The 24645-nt window shown below is 48.3% G+C and overlaps 1 protein-coding gene and 1 long non-coding RNA gene across 12 annotated transcripts in view; one reads left to right on the top strand and one right to left on the bottom strand.

The window, feature by feature from the left end:
- Positions 1 to 24645, top strand: part of CDK5RAP2 (CDK5 regulatory subunit associated protein 2) — a 153323-nt gene that overhangs the window by 2037 nt on the left and 126641 nt on the right. For 8 of the 11 annotated variants that reach the window (XM_077913110.1, XM_077913108.1, XM_077913111.1 and 5 more), the window contains exons 2-4: positions 5967 to 6034; positions 8805 to 8872; positions 23080 to 23190. In XM_077913110.1, coding sequence (XP_077769236.1) covers positions 5967 to 6034; positions 8805 to 8872; positions 23080 to 23190 — 247 coding nt within the window. Of the gene's footprint in view, positions 1 to 5966; positions 6035 to 8804; positions 8873 to 22852; positions 22963 to 23079; positions 23191 to 24645 lie in introns of those variants that run through there. The other 3 variants (XM_077913113.1, XM_077913115.1, XM_077913114.1) reach the window with 3 other exon arrangements.
- Positions 6119 to 8171, bottom strand: LOC144321813 (uncharacterized). The gene is made up of 4 exons (XR_013387328.1): positions 7784 to 8171; positions 7186 to 7330; positions 6611 to 6811; positions 6119 to 6417 (listed from the first exon to the last, which is right to left on the bottom strand). It is a non-coding gene; the product is annotated as an uncharacterized LOC144321813 (long non-coding RNA).

Here is a 24645-nt window from a genome sequence, read left to right as displayed (position 1 = left end):
TGTGTGTGTTTAGGCGTCTCATCGCCGTTAAGATAAAGTCCGTTCATACTCTCGGCTCTCAATTACCTCAGTGCCAGTTGACCAAGCCCTTGGGCTTTGGGACCCAGACCTAGGTGGGTTTTGGTCCCACTTCTCGGTTTAACAGCCCAGTGATCTTGGGCAAGTCACTCCCTCCGCGAGCCTCAGTTTTTGTCATCTGAAAAGCAGGTGAATCTGAAGGGGTTTTGACCAGTGACTGACGCACGGTAGCAGCTCTCCAGGCGAGCTCCCTGCCTTCGCTGCGGACACTCCCGTGGCTGGTCTCTTACCTGCTTCAGACCCTCCCTGGCTCCCCGTCACCCTCAGAATGAGGTGCCTTAATAGAGCTTCCAAGGTCGTTCATAAGCCGGCCCGGTTACCTACTGACCTCCTGTGTCCTCTGTGCCTGCCTTTCTCCTCCCTGAACACTTCCCTCTGCCTGGCTGCCAAGGCCTTTGTCATGAATGGCCTGCCTCGTTCTATTCTGTTCTTTTCCTTTCTTTTTTCTTCTCTTCTTGATTTTATTTATTCCTGAGAGACACACAGAGAGGCAGAGACACAGGCTAGGGGAGAACCAGGCTCCCTGTGGGGACCCTGATGCGGGACTCGATCCCGGGACCCCAGGGTCACGCCCTGGGCCGAAGGCAGGTGCTCCACCACAGAGCCCCCCAGGCGTCCCACCTTGTTCTTTCTTGCTGTCGGACCTGTGCACTCGCTCTTCCTGCTGCCGGGCTAGCCCTCCCTTCCCTTTGCCTCATTAATGCCTCTTATTTTTCAGGTCTCACTTAGATTTCGATGCCAGGAGGCCTTTGCTGACATGCCCCTATCTCCACCCAGACCCTCTCTGCTCTTCCAGCCACCCCCACCCATCACTGACCCCATTTTAGCCCTTATTGATGTCACTTAGGTTTTTGTTTTTAGATTTTTATTTATTTGAGGGAAGGAGAGAGCGTGAGGGCACACGAGAATGCACACACAAGGACGGTGAGGGCAGAGGGAGAGGGAGAAGCAGACTCCCTGCTGAGCCGGGCGCCCAGTGTGGGGCTGGGTCCCAGGACCCTGGGATCATGACCTGAGCCGAAGGCAGACGTTTCACCGACCGAGCCGCCCAGGCGCCCCCACCTCACTGAGTTTTATTGACTAATGTTGTTCAATAGAAATACAGTGTGAGCCACATAAATAATTGAAACTTTTCTAGTAGCCACAATGAAAAAGTAAAAGAGAAACAGATGAAATAGATTTTAATAATATATTTGATTTCACCCGGTATTTCCATATATTATCATTATAACCAGCAAACAATAAAAAATTATTAATGAAATATTTCACATTCTTTTTTATCTTACAAAGTCTTTGAGATTCGGTATGCATTTTAAACTTACAAACACTTCTTGATTTGGATTAACCACAGTTCAGGTGCTCAGCAGGTCCCTGTGGCCGGTGGCTCCTGCAGGGGGTCGTGCAGGTACAACTCTAACGTGTCTGACTTCCTAATTAGACTCTGACCTGTTTGAGAGCAGGGCTGCATATTGTTCATCTTTGTAACTCCAGTTCCTAACCTGGCACCAGGCATATAAATGGGAGGTGATGGTATTATCCCCTTTTTGCAGGTGAGCACTATGAAGCTCACAGAGGTGAAGGGAGCAGTCTGGGATCCCTCAGAAAAAGTACACGATTGAGCCCGGATCTGAATCCAGGCTCACTGACTGCAAAGCCTGGCTCTCAGTCTGTGTCCTGCCTTCTAGCTAGTTCCCTGTACCAGTTCTGAGGGGACTCTGGGAGGATTTTAGGGAGCTGCTGGCATGGGAACTGGCCGTTAAAGAGTGGCCCAAATGTCTTGAAAGAGACAGGTTCCCCATTAGATGGTCACAGTGGAAGAGAAAAATCCCTGGAATAAAATCCTCTTTTTATCTTAGCGTGAGCACCCTTCTGCTTGGTAATTTCCAAGCCCCAGTTTTAGAGACTAAATGGAAGTCCAGTTTGTTGAATCAGGTCGATATGCGTCATTCTCTGCAAACCTGATCGCCTGTGGGTGCCCCAAAGAGCTCCAGCCCTGAGGTCAGGCTCAGATGCCAGGCCCCAGAGCCTCGCCCAAGCTAAGGCCCTTTATCAAGTCCTGCCTGGTGCTTCTGGAAGAACCTCGGCTTTGTACTCAGGATCACTGGGTCTGGATCCTGCTTCAGCCACTTACTGGCTGAGTTGCTTTAGTAACACACCCAACCCTTCTGAGCCTCAGTTTATTTTCCGTGATAATATCTACCTATCAGGTGACTGTGGATGCAGCAAGGCTATATGTGTTCTGTGCCTGATTCCGGGACGAAGTCCTTGGTGCCCACAACCCTGGGTTTGTCCTTTTGTTTTCATGCCCGAGGTTCTGCGTCTCCCTAACTGAGCTTCCTAACCCTGGGCCCAGGTTTGTTCGTCTGTGGGTTTCTCTAATAATTTTTTTTTAAAAGATTTTATTTATTTATTCATGAGAGACACAGGGAGAGAGGCAGAGACACAGGCAGAGAGAGAAGCAGGCTCCCTGCAGGGAACCCGATGCGGGACACAGTCAGGGACCCTGGGGTCATGCCCTGGGCCGAAGGCCGCCGCTCCTCTGCAGCCCCCCGAGCGCCCCGTCTATGGGTTTCTCTAGTGCTTGGCTATTAAGAGCTTGCTGTGTGGTGCGGGGGCAGGCCAGAAGGAAATGTCCTGTGAGTTTGTACATGGCCATACTTTGTCAGGCGAAGAATGCTCTCATGCACTTTTGTAAAAGGTCGAGAAAGAGGATGGTGGAATGAAATTTTGGTGAACATTTGAAGGCTTGATTCAAGGCTGAGCTTGGATCTGGGAACCCCTAGGCTTGAGGTTTGAGGAACGTGTTCCCGGTCTCCAGGATAAGCTTATGAGGGCAGCGAGGATGGCTGGCTTGTTCCCCACCGTGTCTTTAGACCTGGAACCGTGTCTGGCACATAGTAGAGGATCCACAGTATGTTGAATGAGTCAGTTTTGTTCAGTCTCTAAAAAGATACGTGCTGTGTAAATACAGGCTCCATATTTAGGAGTGCAGTGGGGCCTTGTGACCGCTCGGAAAAGGTGCACACAGTGTCAACTGGCACAGTCCTTCCCGAAAACAATTTGGTGTTAAAAATATGTCCATATGTGTGTTTTAAAAACGGCTTTATTGAAACCATTTGTATGCCGTGAAGTACATTTAAAATATACTATTGAATTATTTTTTAGTATATTTATGGAGTTGTGCAATCATGGCATGGTATCTCATGTGGTATTGGTTTCTATTTCCCTAACGACTAATGATGTTGAACATTTTTTCTTGTGTTTTTTTAGCCATTTGGGTACAGTTGGCCCTTGAACAACACAGGGTTGGTGGTGTGGTGTCCCGCTCAGTGGAAAATCCACGTGTAACTTTTGATTCCCCCCACAACTTAACTACTAGCCTACTGTTAACTGAAAGTCTTACTCAGAAACAGTCAGTTAACACATATTTTATGTGTTATATGTACGTACTATATTCTTACTGTAAAAGTAGGCTAGAGAAAAGAAAATGCTATTAAGGAAATCACAAGGAGGAGAAAATACATTGACGCCGCTGTCCGGTATTTATTGAGAAACGTGTGTGTATAAGGGGACCCGTGCCGTTGCCCTCGTGTTGTTCCGGGGCCCACTGCATTTTCAAATCTTTTGCCTCTTAAAAGTATGTGAACGTGTTTTGACCCAGCAGTTCTACCTCTTGTTATGGTAGAGAAAGTCCGGTGCATGTGCACCTGGAGACCTGTATGAGGACAGTCATGAAGCCTTGTTTGTAAAAGGAACAACTTGGAACCAAATTGATTTACCGTCAGGGGATCGGGCAAATGCACATCCTTTCAAGAGTGAATTTCAGACTGTGACCATTGGCAGCTCATGAAATTCAATTCAGTAGGTTGCAATGAGAATTTTACAAAAACAGAATAGTACAGAATAGAAAGCATTTCAAGAATTAAGGGCAGTAAATTTCCTTCTGTGGGTTGTGGTCAGTAAAGTTTGAGAAACATTGCTGTGGAATGCTCGTGGGAGTTACAGACACGAGGGTAGATGTGTCCGTACTGTCGTGGAAACATCTGCAGGACGCGGTAAGTGAAGAGAGGATGCCGCAGAATAATATGTACAGTTGGATTGCATTGGTTTTGGTTTTAAGCCACAAAATAAAACTATGTCCCCAGGGACGCCCGGGGGCTCAGCGGTTAAGCATCTGCCTTTGGCCCAGGTCGTGACCCGGGGTCCCGGGATCGAGTCCCGCATCGGGCTCCCCGCAGGGAGCCTGCTTCTCCCTCTGCCTGTGTCTCTGCCCCTCTCTCTGGGCCTCCCAAGAATAAACAAACAAACAAACAAACAAATAAAACAAACAACAGACCCTGTGTCCCTGTATCTGTAAATAGAAAAAAGCCTGGAGGGACAGCAGTGTTGCTGACAACAGGGTTGCCTCTTGGGGGGCTAGATGGGAGTGAGGAATACCCGAGAGCTTTAGGCTTGTCTGTATTTTTTCCCTCCCACTCCGCTCACCCGTTTGCCCCTTCCTGCTGCCCTGCCCTCTGGCGGCCGCCACTTCGGCCTCTGTGCTTAGGAGTCCGTTTCAGCTTTTTGGTTGATTTGTTTTGTTTTTTAGATTCTCTGTATGAGTGAAATCATACAGTGTTGGTCTTTCTTTGACTTCAGGGCCCGCTGGGCCCACGCGCGGGGTCGGGAAGGGCAGGATCCCTGTCTTCCGCGGCCCCCGCCTCCTTCATCCGTCCGCCTGTCGCCTGTGGCCGCCCCTTGGGTCGCTCCCCTCCTGGCCGTTGCACACGACGCTGCCGGAGCACGTGCGGGTCTTTGCAAGCGCGTGTTCTCACCTTGCTAAGCGCCCGGGGCGGGGTGGGGGGGGGGACTTCCCGCACCTCGTGGCTCCGCGTCCTTCCCGAGGGAGGCCGAGCTGTTCCCACAGCGGCCTGCGCTCGAGGCTCCCTCTCCCACGTCCTGGCCCACACTTGCTATCTTCTTGTCTTTTTGATACTGGACGCTCTGACAGGTGCGAGCTGGGGGGGGATGTCCCCGGGGTTCTGATCTGCGGTCCGTGGACGGGGAGTGACGCCCAACATCTCGGAGCGTCCGCTGCCGCTGGTGTGTCGTCTTCTGTCGGTGCTGCTTCTGTTTATACGTTTCTTCTCTAAGGGCGGGTAACAGAGTAAGAAATGAATCGTTGAAAGGGAAGGCAGGCAGCAGCGCGCCTGGCGCCGTGGTTTCCAGAGTGCGCCGCCCGGTTCCGGCTCCGCGCGGCTCTCCCGGCAGCGTGGTCCTCCGGGCCTCACCGGGTCTCGGGTGGGGACGGGCAGCGCGGAGGTGTGGGCCCCGTGGGCGGGGATAGAGCCTCCGGTTACGGTTTAGTTTTCTGTCAGTGTCTCCAGATCCTCACTTAACCTATGTTTATGATTCAACCAGTAAAGTCTCTTGATGAGTGGATTTTGCATTTTCGTGGGACATTCTTAAAGTGTCTGAATTGGTGCCTGCTTCTTGGGAGCTTTATGTTTGGTTGTGTCCGACACGTTAGTGACGACGACGAACAGTAAAGACCAAAGCAATGGTCCCCACTTACTGGGCGCACCCTACGTGCCCATGCCCTGGACGTGAGCTCATCTTTACAGGTCGAGGGAGGAGCAGGGAAAGGGAGACTCAGGAGCGTCCGCAGCCGGTAGTTGGCGCAGCGCCTCCGCTTCCAGCGCGTACTAGACGGTACACGGACGCGACGTGGGCGCGAGCGGGCGGGCGGGCATCCTGGGACTCGCTGAAGCTCACTCGGCCGCAAGGTGGGAGCCCAGGGCCCGAGCTCTTGCCCCTGCGCTGCGTGCGCGTCGTCGCCCGTGCAGCCCGGCGGCCCCCAGCCCTGGGCCGGACGCTGACGCTTCTCTTCTGCACGTGCTCTCTCCTAGTGGCCTCGCCCGCGGCTCGCCAGACGAGGTGGACGGCATCGGCCCCGGAGCCGGCTTGGGAGACGCTGGTAAGTGCACGACGCCGGCCTTCCTCGCGGGCCGGGCCTCGAGCCTGGGGCTGGGCCTTGAGGCCCTCTGCCCACCGCGCGGCTGCTCCCGCTTCCCCAGCCCCGCCGGGGATTGAGGCCCCCGGGCAGCTTTCCTGGGCTCTGCTCCCCGCTGCCGGGCTCGGAGGGGTTCAGCCAGCGTTTGCGGACCGGGGCGCCTGGGTGAGCCTCCGGGCGGCTGGGGGCCCAGCACGTTCCTGCGCGGCCCCCGGGGACACAGGTAGCTGCTTAGGCCGCGGGACACGCGCTGAGTGCATAAGCGGGCCATTGTGTTGAGGCCGGATTAGAGGACACTTTCGGGGGGCAGCTTGGCTTTTGCGGAGCGTCCTTTATGACTTCTGTTTCTGAAAGAAGCAAGCGCTGTCCTAAGTACCTATGGGAAGTGCTCATAATTTGCCTTGTAACATACCTTAGAGATACTGGGACTTGTGTGTTTTCCCCTCTTCCTCAAAGTGAGGAGCCGGCAGGAGGGAGAAGTTTGTAGAACAGACAGTATCAGGGTCGTGAGGTTTATTTCTAGAGAATATTTTAACTTACCGGCCCCCTCAGGTTTTCCTTCAGAACCTGGTAACTTCTGCGTTGCACACGGATCACGCAGTGTCTGTTGTCCCTGCACGCAGGCAGTTAGGCGTGGAAAACCGCCAGGACTGCTTTCTGCGTTAGCCCATAGCGCAGTGCTTTGTGCCAAGCCCTGGGCTAAGTGCTGGGAATCAGCCTTGAACACGGTTACGGCCAGGCCTGGAATAGAGAGTCCAGCACGGAAATGTCCTGGTGAATCGTATGATCAATGTGATGAACAAAGAGAACGAGGTGCTGGGAGGTTGGGGTGCGGGGGAGGTGTGTCCTGGCGCAGAGGAGGTGGGCCGGGCAAGAGTTTAAGACAGCGATATGGAGCTAAGACTTGGGGAATGAGTGGGACCTAGGTAGGGGGGAGGGGCATAAGGAGGGAGGCAGGGGGTGGGCAGGGAGGGAGGCACAGAGGCGGAGCAGGGCCCATCTGAGGACTGGGGAAGAGCGAGTGTGCCCTTTGTCTGCTATGCGGGGCCCTAAGGGTGGGCCCCCATCCCCCTCCTTCCGCTTCTGTGCCCAGTGGTTCGGGTCGCCGGGCCTACCTCTGGGCCTTTGCTTTTGAAGTTCGTTCTTCGGTTGCCTTCCTCTGCCTGCTGCCTCGCTAACACGCAGGGCACCACCGTCTCCCCCCTCGCTCACTTGTGCTTTCCTCTCGGAACCTCGCTAGTTCTCTGTTGCAGTTTGTTCCTGTTGGTGACATACGGCTTCCAGGGTCTTCCAGGGTCGCACCACTTGTGCCCCGCCTACTTGACCACCTGCCCTGGGCCGCCCGTCCCCTGGTCCCCTCCTGGACTGCTGCAGTGTTCCCCCTGCTGCCCTGCTTCCTGCAGCGCCTTCGGGCTGTTCTCCGCCTGCGGACGCCTGGGTGCAGGCACGTTACCCTTGTGGGGGGCCCTTGCGGCTCGCATCCTGAGACGAGCTACCTCATGTACCTCCCCTCCTGTGCCCCCCCCCATCGCTGTCCAGTCCCGTGGGCTGGTTCTCACGCGCACAGGGCCTGTCCCTCCCCCCTCCCGCCTTCTTGCTTTGTGCCTCTCTTCGGGTCTGCCCGGGTGGCACTTCTCGGTGCGACCATCCTGATTTGGCCCCTGACTTAAAATTGCGATCCTCACCCCACCCTGAATGTTTCCCGTCCTGCACCTCTCAGGTTCTCTCTGTAGCCCTTGCCACCTCCTCACATCCTGTGCGATTGTCCTGTTATCTTGTTCCTTGTCTGTCTTCTCTCTCTGGAATATGAGCTCCGTGTGTTTCCTGATGTCGCCGCCGAGCAGAGCGTAGGCCCCCCTCCGCGCGTGTTTGCTGGAAGGAGGAGTCCGTGCATTTCCTCTGTGTGGGGCCACCGCGCTCCGCGACAGCGCCGGGCAGCCTGTGCAGCGTGGTGTCAGGTGGTCACTCTGTGTCTGAGCCCCAGATCCAGAGCTGGGCGCAGGGTCACGGTCCCTTTCCCCGTTCTCTCCCCTGCACCTCACATGGTGCTGGGCTCAGAGTGGCTGCGTGGTGGCTGCTGGAAGGGAGGAGGGAGCAGTGGAGAGCTCTGGGCGTTGGCCAAGTCCATAGTCGCCCTCAGGCAGGGACGAGGACTTCCCGCCTGCTGCCTGCTTTTGAAAATCATAAACTTTTACGGGGACACAGCTTCTTACTTCTGAGTTGTCTGTGGCTGTTTTTCGTGCTGCAGCAGAAAAGCTGACGAGTTGTGACAGATTTTAGGCTTGGATAGGGCCCACAGAGCCTAAAATATTTCTTGTCTGGCACTTTAAGAAAAAGTTTGCCAACCCCGGCCAGTTAGATATGCTTCACGCGCTGACACGCGCAGACGTGTCCTGCTCAGCAAGTGACTATGTGACCAGGCCAGGGACGTACGTTACCCGCACACGCGGCGGTGCCACTCGCCCAGTGCGTTTTCTGGGTTCGTTCTGTGACATGTTACACTGAGGCCACTTGAAGGAATCTGTACATATTTGAAGTACAGTAGTTTAGAGCTTTCCCTAGACTCCAGTCAGCAAATCACAACAGGCAGAAAATGCCAGCAGAATAGACCGCGAAAGCTGCTCCTGCCTTTTTTTTTTTTTTTCCTTTTCCTTTTCTGGGCTGTACTCCCTAATAGGGGTGCTGGGCAGTTTGCATACCACGCTGTTTTCCTGTCTGTTTTCCCTTTTTATAGTGCTCCCAGACGTGTCAGAAGAAACGGTGTCTCCCACCAGAGCACGGAACATGAAGGACTTTGAAAACGTAAGTGGAGACACCAAATCCCCTTCCCTACCAGGTGCTGTGTGTGGCCGCCGTCAGGCCCAGGAGGCAGCTGTGTCTCTCGAGAGGCATCGAGGCTGCCAGTCTGCCAGGTGATGCCAGGCAATGCCAGGTGATGCCAGGCGATGCCAGGCAGGGGCGTGCTCCACGGCCGCGCGGTAGCTGTGCGCTCGGCGCTGCCCGGCGCAGGGGAGTCTGGTGTATTTCTGGGGTCCCCAGCATGGGGCTTCCCTGTAACCTAAGGCATGTTCTTAGTGGTCCCTGTTTAATCCTCACTGTACCCCCTTGAGCTGTTGTGTATTATCTCCGGTTTACAGATACGACCTCGTAAGCCTAGGAGGGATCGTTCACAGCCACATAGTACTCGAGTGGCGGAGCTGGGATTCGAATCCAGGTTTTTAAGGATTCCAGAACGTTATTCTTCCCGCTGCTTTGTGCCACTGCCTTGCCTTTTGTAGGCTCCATCCTTGTTGCTGTTGCAGGAGACGTGAGCGCCCGTACGCGGGGCTGTGAACGGAGCGTCCGAGGATGGGTTACGTGGTGATGGATTTGGCTTCCTCGCTCGCTGTCTTCCAGCAGTGTGTCTTTCATTTGTTAGCGGAGGGGGCTTGTTGTCAAGGAGCAGGGAAATAAGGTTATTTTCCCAATTCCAATTCTCCTTAACAAGTTACCTGTTCAGCGCTCTCATTTATCACGGGAAGAATTAGACCCTTCTCCATTTGTAGCCAAATGAAATCCATGGCATGCAAGACACAGGAGATATTTATCAGGGAGAGATGGAGGACAGAGAGAAGGACGTTCCACAGTGATGTCTCTCTCCCCCCAGTTGTCTTTACAGAACAGAGCGGTACTGTCTCCAGATTTAATTTAGAATACTCATTACTGCTAATAGTTATCTGCAAACCACCAGTGACCAATTGAAGAAATGACTTGTCAGATCTCTAATGGAAACAAGTAATTTCTGAGCTTTGAGTTGTTCTAATTTCAACTGAACAACTCGATCTATGCTGTGGGGTCTGGGGCCTCCAACAAATGAGATTTGATTATTCCACATCGTGTATAATTAAAACGTGCTCTGCTATTAAATGGCTGTTTCTGTTTTATCATAAGAGTAATAATAGCTGCTGTTTATTGAGCTCCTGCTCTGAGCTGGGCACTTGAAATGTTCAGCTCTTCACGCGCGTCACTTTAATAGAAAAGCAGCTCCGCAAGATACAGAGTTATTTAATTTCTGAAGGGCACAGTTCTGAATTTTGTTTCTAGATGGAGAAACTTAACAGAATCTCAGGATTCTGAGATAAAAGTTGCACCTCTTATCGTCTGCCTTTTGAGCTGGGAGGACTCTCGGGCTGAGTCAAGCCCTGGTCGGTGTGGGTAGGAGACACCGAGGCGCAGGAAGTGATGGGCGGGGCTGCTCTCGGGGGCACCTGAGCCTGCTGGGGACCCTGGGCTCTGCAGCCGGGCCGCCCGGGGCTCGCTCCTCACGGGCTCCCCTCTGTCCTCTGTCTTTGCCACTCGCGACACCAGTTGCTGCTGCTGGGGGCCAGGTGGGACCTGAACGAGCGGAAGGTGGGAGCGCGAGTTCATGCTGCTGCTCGCGGTCCCCCCTCCTCTCCGTTGTCATGTCCGCGGTCTTTTGTCTCCGCTGCCACGTGGTTCAAGGCGCCCTTCTCCGGATGGGCTCCCGATGACCTAAACACTGTTTTCTTCTTGAAGGCGAGAGGGAGCCTCCTATGCTGATCTGTTTTAGGATTTATGTTTTTTCTTTATGACTGTGGTCCTTCGGCTGCTGTTCGGTTTTTATGGCATTAATATTTTTTATTGTAGCATTTTCCAGAGCAAGTTCTGCTGTTGAAATTGAAATGACCACAGTGTTCTCAGTGTCTCCCTTTCAAGTCTTTATGAGTCACTGAAATGTTCCGTTTGGCCTGAGCCAGTAAGTGCACGATGTCTGTAGAGGCGGCCTGAACTTTCTGTGGGATGCTTACCGGAAATGCTCCTGGCATCGGTCGGACGCTAATGTTACCGTCAGCGTGCATATTGGGGAAGGGCTAGAGTAACCTTTGATTTAAAGGGAGACTCATGATTCCTCTTAGGCTGGTCTCACGCTGGGAAACTGAACGTCAGGGTCTATTAGCTAAGGTCTAGCAAGACATCCGGTTTCTGGTTTGGCTCAGAATTCATCTGTTCAGTGATAAATATTTTCAAATATATATGGCCTGTGCCTGGCCGGGGGCTAGGAAGTCCGTGGTAGATGGGGACCCGGTGAGTTTCCCTGGCGGGAGCCTCGCAGCCTGGTTGGGAAGATGGGTAGGAAGACAGTGCAGTGAGAGGTGAGGAGGGTGCTGGGGGCACGGGGCGGGGGGGGAATGCAGGGAAGCCCCCCTGGAGGAAGTGTTCCTTGAGATGGGTCATCAGGGACAGGTGGGGATTAGCCAAGGTGAGAGGACCAGGAGAGCATCCCAGGCACAGGGACTCAGGCGGGGAAGGGCCGCGAGAGGCGTGCAGGGTGCAGGGAGTTGAGGGCATTCTAAGCTCCTTTTGGCTGGAGGGAGGCTGCGGCGGGGGTCCTGAGACCTGCGAGGCCCCTGAAGAAGGCAGGGGTCGAGGGTCTGCTGTGTTACACTGCCTTGGTTGACCCTTGTCTTGAAGATGAAGGGTAGCCGGCGGTGGAAGTTAGCCTGGGAAGGAAAGGACCAGAATCGTGCTCCTAAAAGAGCCCGGGATTGGTGGTGCGAGGAGGGAGCGGCCAGCCTGGTGGTGGCTGTGAGGGGCTGCTGGGGGGTGACGCCGGGGCAGCGGGCTGTGGGCGGGAGGGGCCGAGAAGGCGGGCAGGGTCCCCGACCCCGGAGCTCACCCCGTCCCTATGTTTGGCCCAGAGGCGTCTGAAGCCCAGGGAGGCTGGGAGGAGGTCTTCCGCACGGCAGCCTTTCCTGCCCCCTCCGCTGTCCGGGCGGGCCCTGGCGCCAGTGGGTGACAGCCGCCGGCCTTCTTTTGGGTCTTCAAACTGGCGATCCGTGGTCTCGTACCTTCACACGCTGAGGCGACGGTCACCGGGAGCACAGGCCCGGGGAGAGGCGCCGGCCGGGCCGTTTAACCTTCGGGGGGGCCCGTGCTGCTGGCCCTTCCCAGCCGCAATGTGGTGGGGCCGCTGCCCCCGAGCAGCCAGGCAGGCAGCGTCCCGTAAGGAGCTGTGCTGTGGTGTGAGCACCCTGGACTCCAGGGTCCCTCGGTTCTCTGTCACTCGCAGAAGTTTTTGGGTGAGTGGGGAAGACCCAGAACCTGGATCCACGTATCTAGTCCACGTAGCTATCTTACCTTACATAGAAGAGTTTGATTCAGGCTTTTTCTGTGACCTTCTGGGCAGGGAATGACCTGCGTAGCTTTCCATCCCTGTTAATACTGGTGGACAGCATTATTTAATGACCCGTAGTTGGTAGAGACTTGGATCTAAGTAAGGGAAGGGCTTGAAACGTAGTTTACATAATCCCTTCCTGTGGGACAGTCCAGGTTGTTTCTATTTTTTCACTCTTACAAAGCTTCGATGAGTATCCTCCTGCGTGTGTCATTTTATAGTTAGGAGATTAGGCCCTTAGGGTAAATTCTGCTGCTCTTGTCTCGCACCCACCTGCTCTCAGGTGCTGGTGTTCTTGTAGCCGGGCTCTTACTCCTTTTTGTTGGAAATTCCTGGTCTTAGCTGAGGCAGTTGGTCAAATTCAGTGTTTCATCTAGGAGGATTGCACGGCCAGCTGTGTTGTGCGACCTGTCTGTGGTGAGTCACTTATGACCAGAGAATAACCCCCGTCATCCACACCCCCGGCGTCTGTGCTGCCTGGGAAGCTTTGCAGGCACCATGGTGTGCAGGTACGGATGGACTGGGGAATGACCAGGGTCGGGCCGTCGGTGTTGCTCTGCCACTACGTGACCCGTGAGCTTGGTGGAGTGGCTCCCAGAGTCCTGGCCTGTGTGCTGGGCTCCCCCGTGGTCCTGCAGGGGCCGCTCTCACCAACCCACATGGGTGGGACCTTCTTGTGTGCCCTTCCCTCTGCCTGGAATCCCCTTTCTCCCTGTCCTTGAAGGGCAGGCCTCCCAACCTTCACGTCTCAGCTTTAAAGTGACCTCGATGGAGGGGCCGTCCCTAATTCCTTCCCCAGCTCGCTCGAGACCCCCATTCTCTGGTAACAGGCACTCAGCACTTCTCCACTGTGGATCTTATGACTGTAATTATGTGTTTTATTTGTGCATTTGCTTCATGGGCCTCTCTTCTACTGTACCCCTGGTTCTCAGCACCTCACCTGCAGGATGGCGGGCGCTTGATAAATACTTGTTGACTAAATCAGTGTATCATCTTTTCTGAGAACATGGACCCGTCCGTTGGGGTTCCCTTGTGTGTGGTGTGGAGAGCAGGTGGGGTGGCTGCGGCGGTGGTTGGGGCACTCGGGCTTGGGGTGGGGGCGCGAGAGAGCGAGCAGTAGTGCCGGCCGGGTGGGCTGCGCAGGGGAGCCGGGGCTGCTGTGCTCACACGGGCCTGCGGGTGGCTGGCGGCCGGGGGTGCTCAGTGCCCAGGGCAGGGGGCACGCGTGCTAAGGGCTCAGCCCGGCCCCCTGCTCCCGATGGAGCGCCGTGTGTTCTCACCCTCCGGGACCCGGCTAGGCACTGGGCCGGGCGGTGTCCATGTGCACAGTCTTTTGAAGCCCATTTAGAAAGAGAATTGGATGGTCGTAAACACGGTATTCCTCTTGAGCCCAATACTGGTCTCGGGGACATTTGTCCCGGGGAGACAACCCAGTGGAAGGAAAAAGCTGTGCGTGGAGCTGCTTGTTGCCACATCGTGTACAATTGTGAGAAATTAGGAGCAAGGGGATGATATTTTACATGTTATCTCTTGGTCTTGCAACCTGTTCCCGAGGGAGGTGTCCCACAGACGCGGTTGGAGAGAGCACATGACTTGCCTGAGCGTGGTGCGCGGAGAACCTCTGAGAAGGCAACGTCGAGCCTGTGTGCTTTCCACGAGACCGGAATCCAGGAGTGCCCAGGAGAGCAGCGGCCAGATGGTCGGCTGTGACCGGTCCAGTGGAACCTGGAGCAGTCATTTCACCTGATAATCTCCTGTAATTGTGCAACCACATGAACAATGTGTGAGATAGAGCACGAGGCTGAAGAGTGTAAGAAGAGTTGACTTCGTAATGGAGTCCCATTCCAGGTCTTGCGTGGGGCTCAGTTCCTAAGTTCTCTTATGGCTGCAGTATTGTTTGTGGATGAGCAGATGTTTGCCTAGTAACTCTTTTTGTGATTTGAGGACACGAGGGTGAGAGTGTTGGAATCAGAAACTGATTCCAAAGTGCCGGCCTCGCGTTACGAACCTCGCCTAGCTGCTGGCAAATCGATCTCGCAGGCAGTGCCGTGAAGCAGAGATGCACGTGGGGCGGCAAGAGGTCGTGGTTTTTGGGAGGACTTTCAAAGAGCATGAAAGAAACCTGATGGTGGCCCGGAGACCTGCTTATGGAGTGCTTGAGCGGGACAGGAGCCCCTTATTTATTTTTTATAGATTTTTAAAAAGATTTTTACTTTTATTTATTCATGAGAGACAGAGAGAGAGAGAGACAGACAGATAGAGACACAGGCAGAGGGAGAAGCAGGCTCCCGGGACTCCAGGGTCACGCCCTGGGCTGAAGGTGGTGCTAAACCGCTGGGCCACCCGGGCTGCCCGACAGGAGCCCTTTAAAAGCCGTCCTCAGTCTCCTGCCTGCCCAGTGTGCGGCTCTGCCAGGAGCTGTAGCTCCTGCCGTTGCCACGACGCTCCCATGAGATAACTGAGGTTTATCCTTATTTTATGGATGAGCCAACAGTGGCCCAAAGATGTCAAATAATTTTCCCGAGGTCACATGGCTCACGAGTGGTAGCACTGGGAGTTCAGTCTATTTCCAGTGACCCCAGGGCCCTTGCTCTTAGCCCTTGCTGCCTTGAGCCCAGATGATCAGGGTTGGGGGTGGGGGGTGTGGTGAGCTTCAGCTTTGGGGTCCCAGGCTTGCAGGCTGCTGAAACTGGTCACCAGAGTTAGGAGCCTTGTTTAGGTTTCGGGAGCGGTGGGCCTGGTTGGAGTTGCCCTGATTCTCTTTTATGTTACTGGATTTTGTTTTTCTTCCCTTCCTGACTGGAGCGCTAGGCCAGGGGAGGCTTTTGACGGGCAGTGGGGGTGGGAGGGAGCCAGACTTACAGCGGCTCCTTCAGAATCTGTCCTGCCACTGAGCCTCCCTCCAGCTTTGGGAGGCACCACCCATAATCACGTTGGGATGATTCCCATTTCGGATGTCTGCAGTTCCACAGCAGTCCTGGGGTTCTGAGGGCTGGGGTGTGGCAAAGTACAGCCCGTGTATTAGCTTACATTTCAGCATTAAGTTTCTAAGTCGTATTTGGTGGGTTTTATTTTAGGGGTATTTATTCCTCCTGTATGGTAAGCTGTTTTCAGTTTTTCCAGCTTGAGGCTTTTTTTTTTTCTTACTGAATTTGATCCTCTTAAGGGGAAAAAAATACAAATGACAAGAATATTAATATATCTTAAATTTTTATGCCGTGCTAGGCACAATACCAAAAATTCCAATCAATTTCTTTTAATCTTGTAGTGGGTCTCTGAGATAGGTATTCCTTTAATCTATAAAAGGAATTGAGGCACACACAAAAATGAGCTTGACTAAGGTCATGCACCTAGTAGGGTGGTCTGGATTGTATTCATTCATCCATTTATTCACTCATTTAACAGATGTTGATGGAGCATCCACTGCATTCCAGACACCATGCTAACGCCTCAAGGGAAATAGCCATGAACAGATAGATAGTGTCCCCTATCCTCAAAAAGTGGGATATATTCATATAATCAGCGTGATAATAAGTAATAGATATGTAAATAAAGGAGTGCAGATTGTGAAAAGTTCTAGCAAGAAAATTAAGTTATGTGTTCAAGAGTGACTTGGCGATCATAGAGATGGGGCCCACTTTGGATTGGGTAGTTTGGACGGGCCTCTGAGCTGAGATGGAAAGCATGGGGCCGCAGCACCCGACAAGTGCTCCAGGGAGGGCTGAGCAGACAGACGGGCTTGGCGTACCTGAGGACCAGAGAGGAGGCCGGTGAGGTGGGAACCTGGTACCTGAGGGAAAGGATGGTAATGAGGCTGGAGCGGGGGCGGGGGCCAGACCATACCACTCTCTGTGCCTGTGGCAGGGAGTTTAGTTCTAAGAGCGATGGTCCTAAATCAGTGGTGTGATGTGAGCCAGACCTGAATCTGAGGCCTGTGGGGCTCTCCTTACATCACATTGCCTTCAGAGAGAATGAGAGAGACTGAGGAAGTCAATGGGGAGGTGGGCAGAGGGAGAGGGAGAGAGAATCTCAAGCCGACTCCCCACTGAGTGTGGAGCCCGATGTGAGGCTCAGTCCTAGAACGCCAGGATCATGACCCACGCTGAAACCAAGGGTTGGACGCTCAAGTGGCCGAGCCACCTAGGTGCCCTAAGAAGTTCTTAAATGTGTCCAAACAGCCAGCCATTGGGCATTTAGTAACTGTCTCTTACGTTTCAGAGTAGAACGTACAAGGTAAGTGTGGCTCCCAGTCTCTCGGAGATGACTTGGTTAGAAGAGATTACCAGCTGCCATAATGCAGTGCGATAGGTGCTGTGATGAAGAGAGCGGAGGGCTGGTGGAAACATTTAGAAGGGTCCCCCGTCCGACGTGATGGACTTAGAGAGAACCTCATGAGGAAAGTGGGATTAAGTGGAGAACGGGGCTGGCGTTGTTGTGGGAAGGATGGTGCCAGTATTTCATTGGGTTCACTTGGGCCCGTCTGGGGTTTGCATTAACCTTGTCAAGGCTGATTTACTGTTCTCTTGTTTTGTTTAAAACTCCTTTACCTATAAATAGGACAAATATTCTTTCAAGTGTGCTAAGAATTGTAGCAGTGTATACAATGCAGGTATTCTGAGCAACCTCCATAAATATTTTATTGGTAGCTGAGTAATAGAATAAGGTTTCTCTTTATAGGAAGCATCTGGTGCAGTAGACTTTTTTGTTTGAATGAATGTTTTATGTGCTGTTTCCTTAAAACATTTAAAGGGAGGCTTTAATGAACTTACCAATTGTTTCTGGTGCTGTTCTTGTTAGCAACAAAACTGAAAACTTAAGTGTTAACAAGAGAGCCAAGGACAGTTTGATGCAGAATCTGCTTAGCATTTTCTTTTATCCAGTCATAAAAATATGTATTATATGCTCTTACCAATGATTTTTTTTTTAAATTCTGGAAAACCACTCCAATGTGGATGTATTAAGATTCAAGTACAGCTATTACTATTTTACTATATTTCATTTTAGTTATTTTTAAATCAACTTTATTGAGATATAATTGACATGAACAAAATTCACCAGTTTTAAGTGTTGGATGAGCGGTGACAAATGTAAGGTGTCATAATCAAGATATATATATATATCTTTTCTTTTTTGGTATGTGTGTGTACAGTTATAGGCTCATGTAACCATCACGTCAATTAGAATACAGAACATTCCATAATGCCAAAAAATTCTCATGTGTTGTCTCTTTGTGGTCAAACCCTCTCTTTACCCCAAACCCCTGGCAACTAATGCTCTGGTCTCAGTCCCTATAATTTTTCTTTTTCCAGATGCCTTATAAATGGCATCACAAAGTAATGTAATCTTTTGAGGCTGACTTCTTTCCCTTACTGTAAGGTCTTTGAAATTCATTCGTGTTGCTGTGTGTATCATAGTTACGGAGTATTAGTCCATCATATGGATATACACTTTAGGCATTCACCTTTTGGAGAACATTTGGGGTCCTTCCAGGTTTTGATGGTTCTTATTAAAACTCTAATAAACATTTGTATAGGTCTTTGGGTGAATGTAGGTTTCCATTCCTCTAGGGTAAATACCTGGGCCTGGAATTGCTGAATCATATGGTAAGTGTAGATTTTCTGTTTTTGTAAGAAACTGCCACACTGTTACGCAGAGTGGTTGTGCCATTTTGTATTCCCATCAACAGAGTATGAGGATTCCATTTGTTCCACATCCTCATCAGCATTTGGTATTCTCAGTTAAAAAAATTTTTTAGCCATTCTGATAGGTACTAAAACTCATTGTCGTTTTAATTTATGTTTTCCTAATGACTGAAGATGTTGTAAATCTTTTTTTTTGTGATTGTCATCTGTATGCCCTCTGAAATTCCTTTGAAAGTTTTTGCCCTATTCTTTTTTTTTTTTTTTTTTTAATTGGATGGTTTTCTTATGACTACATTTTGGGAGTTATTTATGTATTCTAGATACAGTTCCTGTGTTGGATTTGTGACTTGCATATATTTTCTCCCAGTAGGTAGCTTGTCTAATCATTCTCTTTACAATGTTTTTCAAAGCAAATGTTTTAAATACTGACAAAGCCCAATTTATTGATAAGAAATTTTTTTTTTTTTGATAAGAAATTTTTTTAAATGGATCATGGCCTTGGTGTTATAGTAAGAACTCTGCCTAGCTCTAGGTCCCAAGGATTTCCCCCTACGTATTCTTCTAAAAGTTAGATAATTTTATATTTTACATTGAGATCTGGGATCTAATTTCAGTTAATACTTGTTTAACGTGTGATAGATTGAGGTTCATTTTTTGGTAAATAGATGTCTAATCATTAGATCAGGTTTATTATTTTGTAGATAGATGTCCAGTTGTTCCCATGGCATTTGTCGAAAGTGAAAAGACTATCCTTTCTCCACTAACTTCTGTTTGTAACTGTGAAAATTAATAAAGGGCAAACCTTGTTTAGAATGGAGTTGGAGGCCCGCAGAGGGAGCTTTCAGCCCTGTCACTTGTCAGTCTCAGCCATACGTTGATAGGGCTTTGCTATGGCAGCAGGAGGAAGGAAGGTTTCTTAGTGCCCCGGCAACAGCGCAGCCAACCAGAGACTGCCACCCGATGAGAGGCCACCTCCCTTTCGGCTCCCGGTTTACTCCAGTGGGCGGACTTCCTGACTTCCCCCTTCCCTCTGTAAAACAGCCTTTCTTGCCTCTGTTCTCTGGACTGGCCTAAGTTTTGCTACCGCTTGCTTGTCCTGGATCGCAGTTCTCTGCTGTTCCTGAATAAACCCATCTTTTGCCATTACAAGAACTGGCAGTTTCATTTTTAAGGTTAATAGCAGCTTTGTCAAAAATCAATGAGTTGTAATTGCATGGGTCTATTTATGTAGTCTGTTTGGTTGGTCTTTTTCAAAGTTGTTTTCACCTGTCCAGCTCTTTTACTGTTCCATATAAATTTTATAATCAGCTTTGTTTCTACCTACAAGAAATCCTGTGGACATTTTGGTTGGGATTATGTTAAATCTATAGACCAGTTTGGAGAGAATTGACATCCTTATTTTTTGTATGGTCTTCGAATCCATGAATTTGGTAAATCTCTTCACTTATTTAGGTTCTTGATTTCTTCAGCATTTTGTGGTCTTACGGATACATAATGTTTTATTAGATTTATATTTATAAATTTACATTTTGTGGAGGTATTATAAAATGCTCTGTAAAAAAGCTTCAGTTTTCAATTGTTGCTAATTTATTGAAATATGCTGATATTTGCATATTTACTTTATTAAACTCACAAATTCTGGGATCTTTTTTGTAGATTCCTTGTGATTTTCTACATAAATAATCATATTGTCTTCAGATAAAGATGGTTTTATTTCTTCCTTTCCAAAATGGAGGCCTTTTATCCTTTTTCAGCCTCACTGTATTACACTGTGTAGGACTTCAAATGCAGTGTTGAATAGGAATTGTGAGAGTGTATGTCCTTTCCTTGTTCCTAATGTTAGGGGAGTAATGTTTTCCATCTTTAATTGAATATGTTGTTGTAAACGTATAGGCTTTTTGTAGATACCCTTTAGCAGATTAAGTAAGTTTCCTTTAATTCCTAGTTTACTGACTACTTATCTTGAGTGGCTGTTGGGTTTGTCAGATGCTTTTCTGTGTCCGTTGATACGATTGTATATATTTTTTTCTTCTTAGTTTTTTAGTCTGGTGGATTACATGAATTGACTTTTGAATGCTGAATTAGCCCTAGATTCCTGGGATAAATCCCACTCATGATGCATTAATGTATTGTATTTTTTTATTTGCTAAAATTTAGTTGAGGATTTTCCATCTGTGTTCATGGATGGCCTAATCTATAGTTTTCTCATAATGTTTTTGTCTGGTTTTGGTATTGGGGTAATATTGCCTTCATAAAATGAAGTGGGAAAGTTCCCATACCTCTGTTTTCTGGAAAAGGTTGTGTAGAAATAGCATTATTTCTTCTTTAAATATTTGGTAGAAATTGCTACTGAAATCATCTTGTTTTGGAATTTTCTTTTCTGGAAGGGTTTTTATTATTTTTAAGATTTTATTTATTTATTCATGAGCAACAACACAGGGAGAGAGAGAGAGAGAGAGAGAGAGAGAGAGGCAGCGACACAAGCAGAGGGAGAAGCAGGCTCCATGCAGGGAGCCTGATGTAGGACTTATCCTGGGTCTCCAGGATCACACCCGGGGCTGAAGGCGGCGCTAAACGGCTGAGCCACCCGGGCTACCCTCTGGAAGGGTTTTAATTACATATTCAACTTTTATTTTTTTTAAAGATTTTATTTATTCAGTGAGACACAGAGAGAGGCAGAGACAAAGGAGAGAGAGAAGCAGGCTCCTTGAAGGGAGTCCGATGTGAGACTTGATCCCAGGACCCTGGGATCACACCCTGAGCCAAAGGCAGATGCTCAACTACTGAGCCACCCAGGCATCCCTACATATTCAAGTTTTAAAACAGATACAAAAAATAAAAATAAAAATAAAAATAAAAAAATAAAACAGATACAAGATTCTTCTGGTTATTTTTTTCTTTAGTGAATTTTGATAATTTATGCTTTTCACAGAATGGTGTTATTTCATATAAGTTGTCCAGTTTATGTGTATAGAGTGGTATGCATTTTTCTCTTATTATCCCTTTAATTGCTGAGGGGTCTGTAGTGATAACCTCTCTTTTGTTTGATATTGGTAATTTATGTCTTCTCTCTCTCTCTCTCTCTCTTTTTTTTTGCAGTCTTGTTAGAGGTATATAAATTTCATCAATCATTTGAAAGAACCATCTTTTTAAATAGATTTTTTTCCTGTTGTTTTTCTGCTTTCCATCTTATTGTTTTCTGCCCTTATATTTAGCATATCAGTCATTTTGCTTGCTTTGGGTTTATTTTGCTCTTACTATAGCTTCTTAAGGTAGAAACTTAGATTGTTGATTTGAGACCTTTTCTTTTCTTTTCTTTTCTTTTCTTTTCTTTTCTTTTCTTTTCTTTCTTTTCTTTTCTTTTCTTTTCTAAGATTTTATTTATTCATTCATGAGAGACACAGAGATAGAGGCAGAGACACAGGCAGAGGGAGGAGAAGCAGGCTCCATGCAAGGAGCCTGATGCGGGACTCGATCCCTGGACCCCAGGATCATGTCCTGGGCCGAAGGCAGGCGCTCAACTGCTGAGCCACCTAGGTGTCCCCAAACCTTTCTTGTTTTCTAACACATTTAACAGTATAAGTTTTCCCCAGTCACCACTTTAACTATATCCTACAAATTTTGATATGTTTGCATTTTCATTTAATTCAGAATATCTTCTGATTTCCTTTGAGATTTCCTCTCTAACCCGTGGATTGTTTAGAAATGTGTTGTTTAATTTCTAAGTATTTGGGGATTTTCCAGCTTCTTTCTTTTATTGATTTCTAGCTTAAGTTTATTATGGTCAGAGAACATGGTTTGATTTCAGTTCTTTTAAATTTGTTAAATTTTGTTTTATGACCCATGATATCTATGGGCATATCCGTGAATAAGTAAAGTGAACCTAGGGAAAGTTATAAAATAGCACAACAGCCAACCATATGTTCTACATCTAGATTCATTGATTAATATTTTGCCACATTTGCTTTATTCTTTTTTTCTGTCTCTCCCTACTCATTAGAGAATTAATTGCAGACATATGACAGCATCCTTAAGGACATTAGTGTGTATCTTTTTCTTAGGACATTCTCTTGCAAAATCATAATACTATTACCTAATGCAAAATTGTTATTCAATCCCCCCACTTATCCTTATGGAGCTTTTTTAAATTCAGTATTTATTGTATGATTTCATTGCACTTCGTAATCGTGCCTCCCTTACTTCCATTTATTTAAAAGAGTTCCCCAACCATTTTTACTTTAAGATTGTCATTAAGATTTTTGAAGAGTTCAAGCCTGTTATTTTGCAAATGTCCTTATATTTGGATTTGTCTGATGCAGGGAAAAAGTGACAGGCAGGAACTTTTTAAATGAAATTGCTTGCATTCAATGATTTATTTCAGGAAGGACAGTATGTCGGTTTGCCCCACCACTGGTGATATATATATATTCCCTTGATTTAGGGATAAATCCAGTAGTGTCTACTGGATTTCTAAATTGTAATGATACCAGGGCACCTGGGTGGCTCAGTTGGTTAAGCATACAACTCTTGATTTTGGCTCAGGGCATGATCTCAGGGTCACGGGATCAAACCCCATGTCAGGCTCTGTGCTCCTCAGTGGGAGGAGTCTGTTTGAGATTTTCTTTCTCCCTCCTCCACTTCCCTCTCTTTTCTCTCTCTCTCAAATAAGTAAATTTTAAGATAAATAGTAACAGTATCTTTTCCTTTTGTAATTAATAAGCCATCTGTGGGGTAATATCTGAAGCTGGGTGAATAGCATGTTCTCCAATGATCTTCTATCTGATGCTTTTAGCACTGCTGATTCTTACCTGAAGCAGTGGTTACCATAGTGGTTGTAGAATGGTGATTTTTCTGCTCCTTTTATGCTTCTACATTTACTAACTGGATTTCTTGTGTAAAGAAGAGATTTGCCTCATACTTTCCTTTCGTTTTCTTTCTTTTCTTTCTTTCCTTACTTATTATCAGTGTGGAGACATGAATTCTTTCCTCAGTCAGTATCCATTCCAGTGCTCAGCTTGTCTTAAATTTGGCTAGTGAGAACCACTTACTCCTGGGTTGGTACAGTTGCAGCAGAGGTAAGTCTTCTGTAGTTAACATTTCAGTACATTTGTAGCCTTAGGAGCTATGGGGATTAATGCAGGCACCATGGTTTAGACCTTGCTTTCGATAACCCTTCTGTGCTTATTTTCCAGCAAATCACTGAATTGAAGAAAGAAAACTTTAATCTAAAGCTCCGCATCTATTTCCTGGAGGAAAGAATGCAACAGGAATTTGATGGCCCCACCGAACACATCTATAAAACTGTGAGGTCCCACTTCTCACTGCCACCCCCGGTGTCTTTGCTTGTAGTCCTTCCCAGCAGAAATTTGATTAATATTTGTTCTCAGTTAGCTTGAATAGACAGAGCTGCTTTCATTTAATTTGAATTGATTATGGGCAGCATAAAGACAATAGGATGATCTTAATATTAAGCAAAGAGATACGAGATTAATTTTAAGGGAATCTTTTCTCCCTTTTTAAAATCCAAATTCTGATTTACTGTCTTTATTTATCTCAGTTGCCTTTTCTTAATTATTTATAATTTAGATGAAAGCAGTGAAGTGGTGAAATGTCTTTGGAATTGTAGAGTCCAGGTAACTACTGTTACCAAGTAACTCGTGTTAGTTGGTAAGTCGTGTTACCAACTAGTTGCAGATTCCAGGTAATTCCTGTTACCAGCTAACTCGCGTGGCCATAGGCAGGTTACCTCAGCTCTCTGGGCTTGCTTTCAGAGGGAGGTGATAATCCCTCTGTCACAGAGTTATTTGTGTGGATTAAAACGAGATGACAGATGAAGAGCCCCAGCACACAGTCAGTGCTTGACAGTTGTCATCATTGTCTTACTGAGCTTCCCTTGGCAGCCCAGAGTTAGGACTGTCAGTTTTCTGTGCTGTGACTCTTCTGTGTTCCTCGTGGACGTACTTGTAACTGTCAGAAAAACGTCTGTTTCCGTCTGAAGTCTTGACCTGGGGGCCTCTGCCTTCAAAGTAGAAAACAGAACTTGGCTTTCTTGAAAGGACATGAGTATAAACAATATTTCAGTGCCCATTTTTTGGCTTTCTCCAATAGGTTAGCCCTTGGCCTGGGAATTATTCCATCTTTTCTCTTCTGAAGTTTGCACCAGTAGAAACTTTTGAAGGGGAAGAAGGACCTCTATTTGGGGTTAGCACATGAACTTAAACAGGCTTGAATAGGGATTGTATTGTACTTCTGAGCCTTTGCAAGAATTAAAAAGCTCCCTTGTCCCATAAGACAGTTTTTTTTTTTTTTTTTTTTCCCCCTTTAATGTGAGAGTGAAAAGGCAATGAGGGTGTCCCCTTTTCTGGAAGGGAGTGAAGATGCAATCACAGTTTGAAGGAAAAACCAATAGCCTAAAACATTTTATATGTAAGTATGGTTACATACTTCTAGGGCGATAGGGAGCCAAAGTGTAATTGCTTGCTCTGTGTCTGGCACTGTCCTGGGCATTTGTACATCTTATTTTAATTCTCAAGACAGCCCTGTGCAATGGAGATTATCCTCATCTTGCAGAAGAGGACACTGAAGTTCAGGGAAGATCAGTAACCTGCCTGATGTCGTATAGCTACTATGAGAGGTGGATTTTGAATGTAGGCCTGCTGACCTAATTGTACTATGCTGTTTAGCTTTTTTTTTTTTTTTTTTTTTTTTACGCAGTCTGCTTAGATGACCTGATTTAATTGTACTTTTATTTCAAGTTT

This window comes from Canis aureus, chromosome 10 (assembly GCF_053574225.1).
Source record: "Canis aureus isolate CA01 chromosome 10, VMU_Caureus_v.1.0, whole genome shotgun sequence".
In the NCBI taxonomy this organism is placed as follows: Eukaryota; Metazoa; Chordata; class Mammalia; order Carnivora; family Canidae; genus Canis; species Canis aureus.
This window is presented reverse-complemented; position numbering and strand designations above follow the sequence as displayed.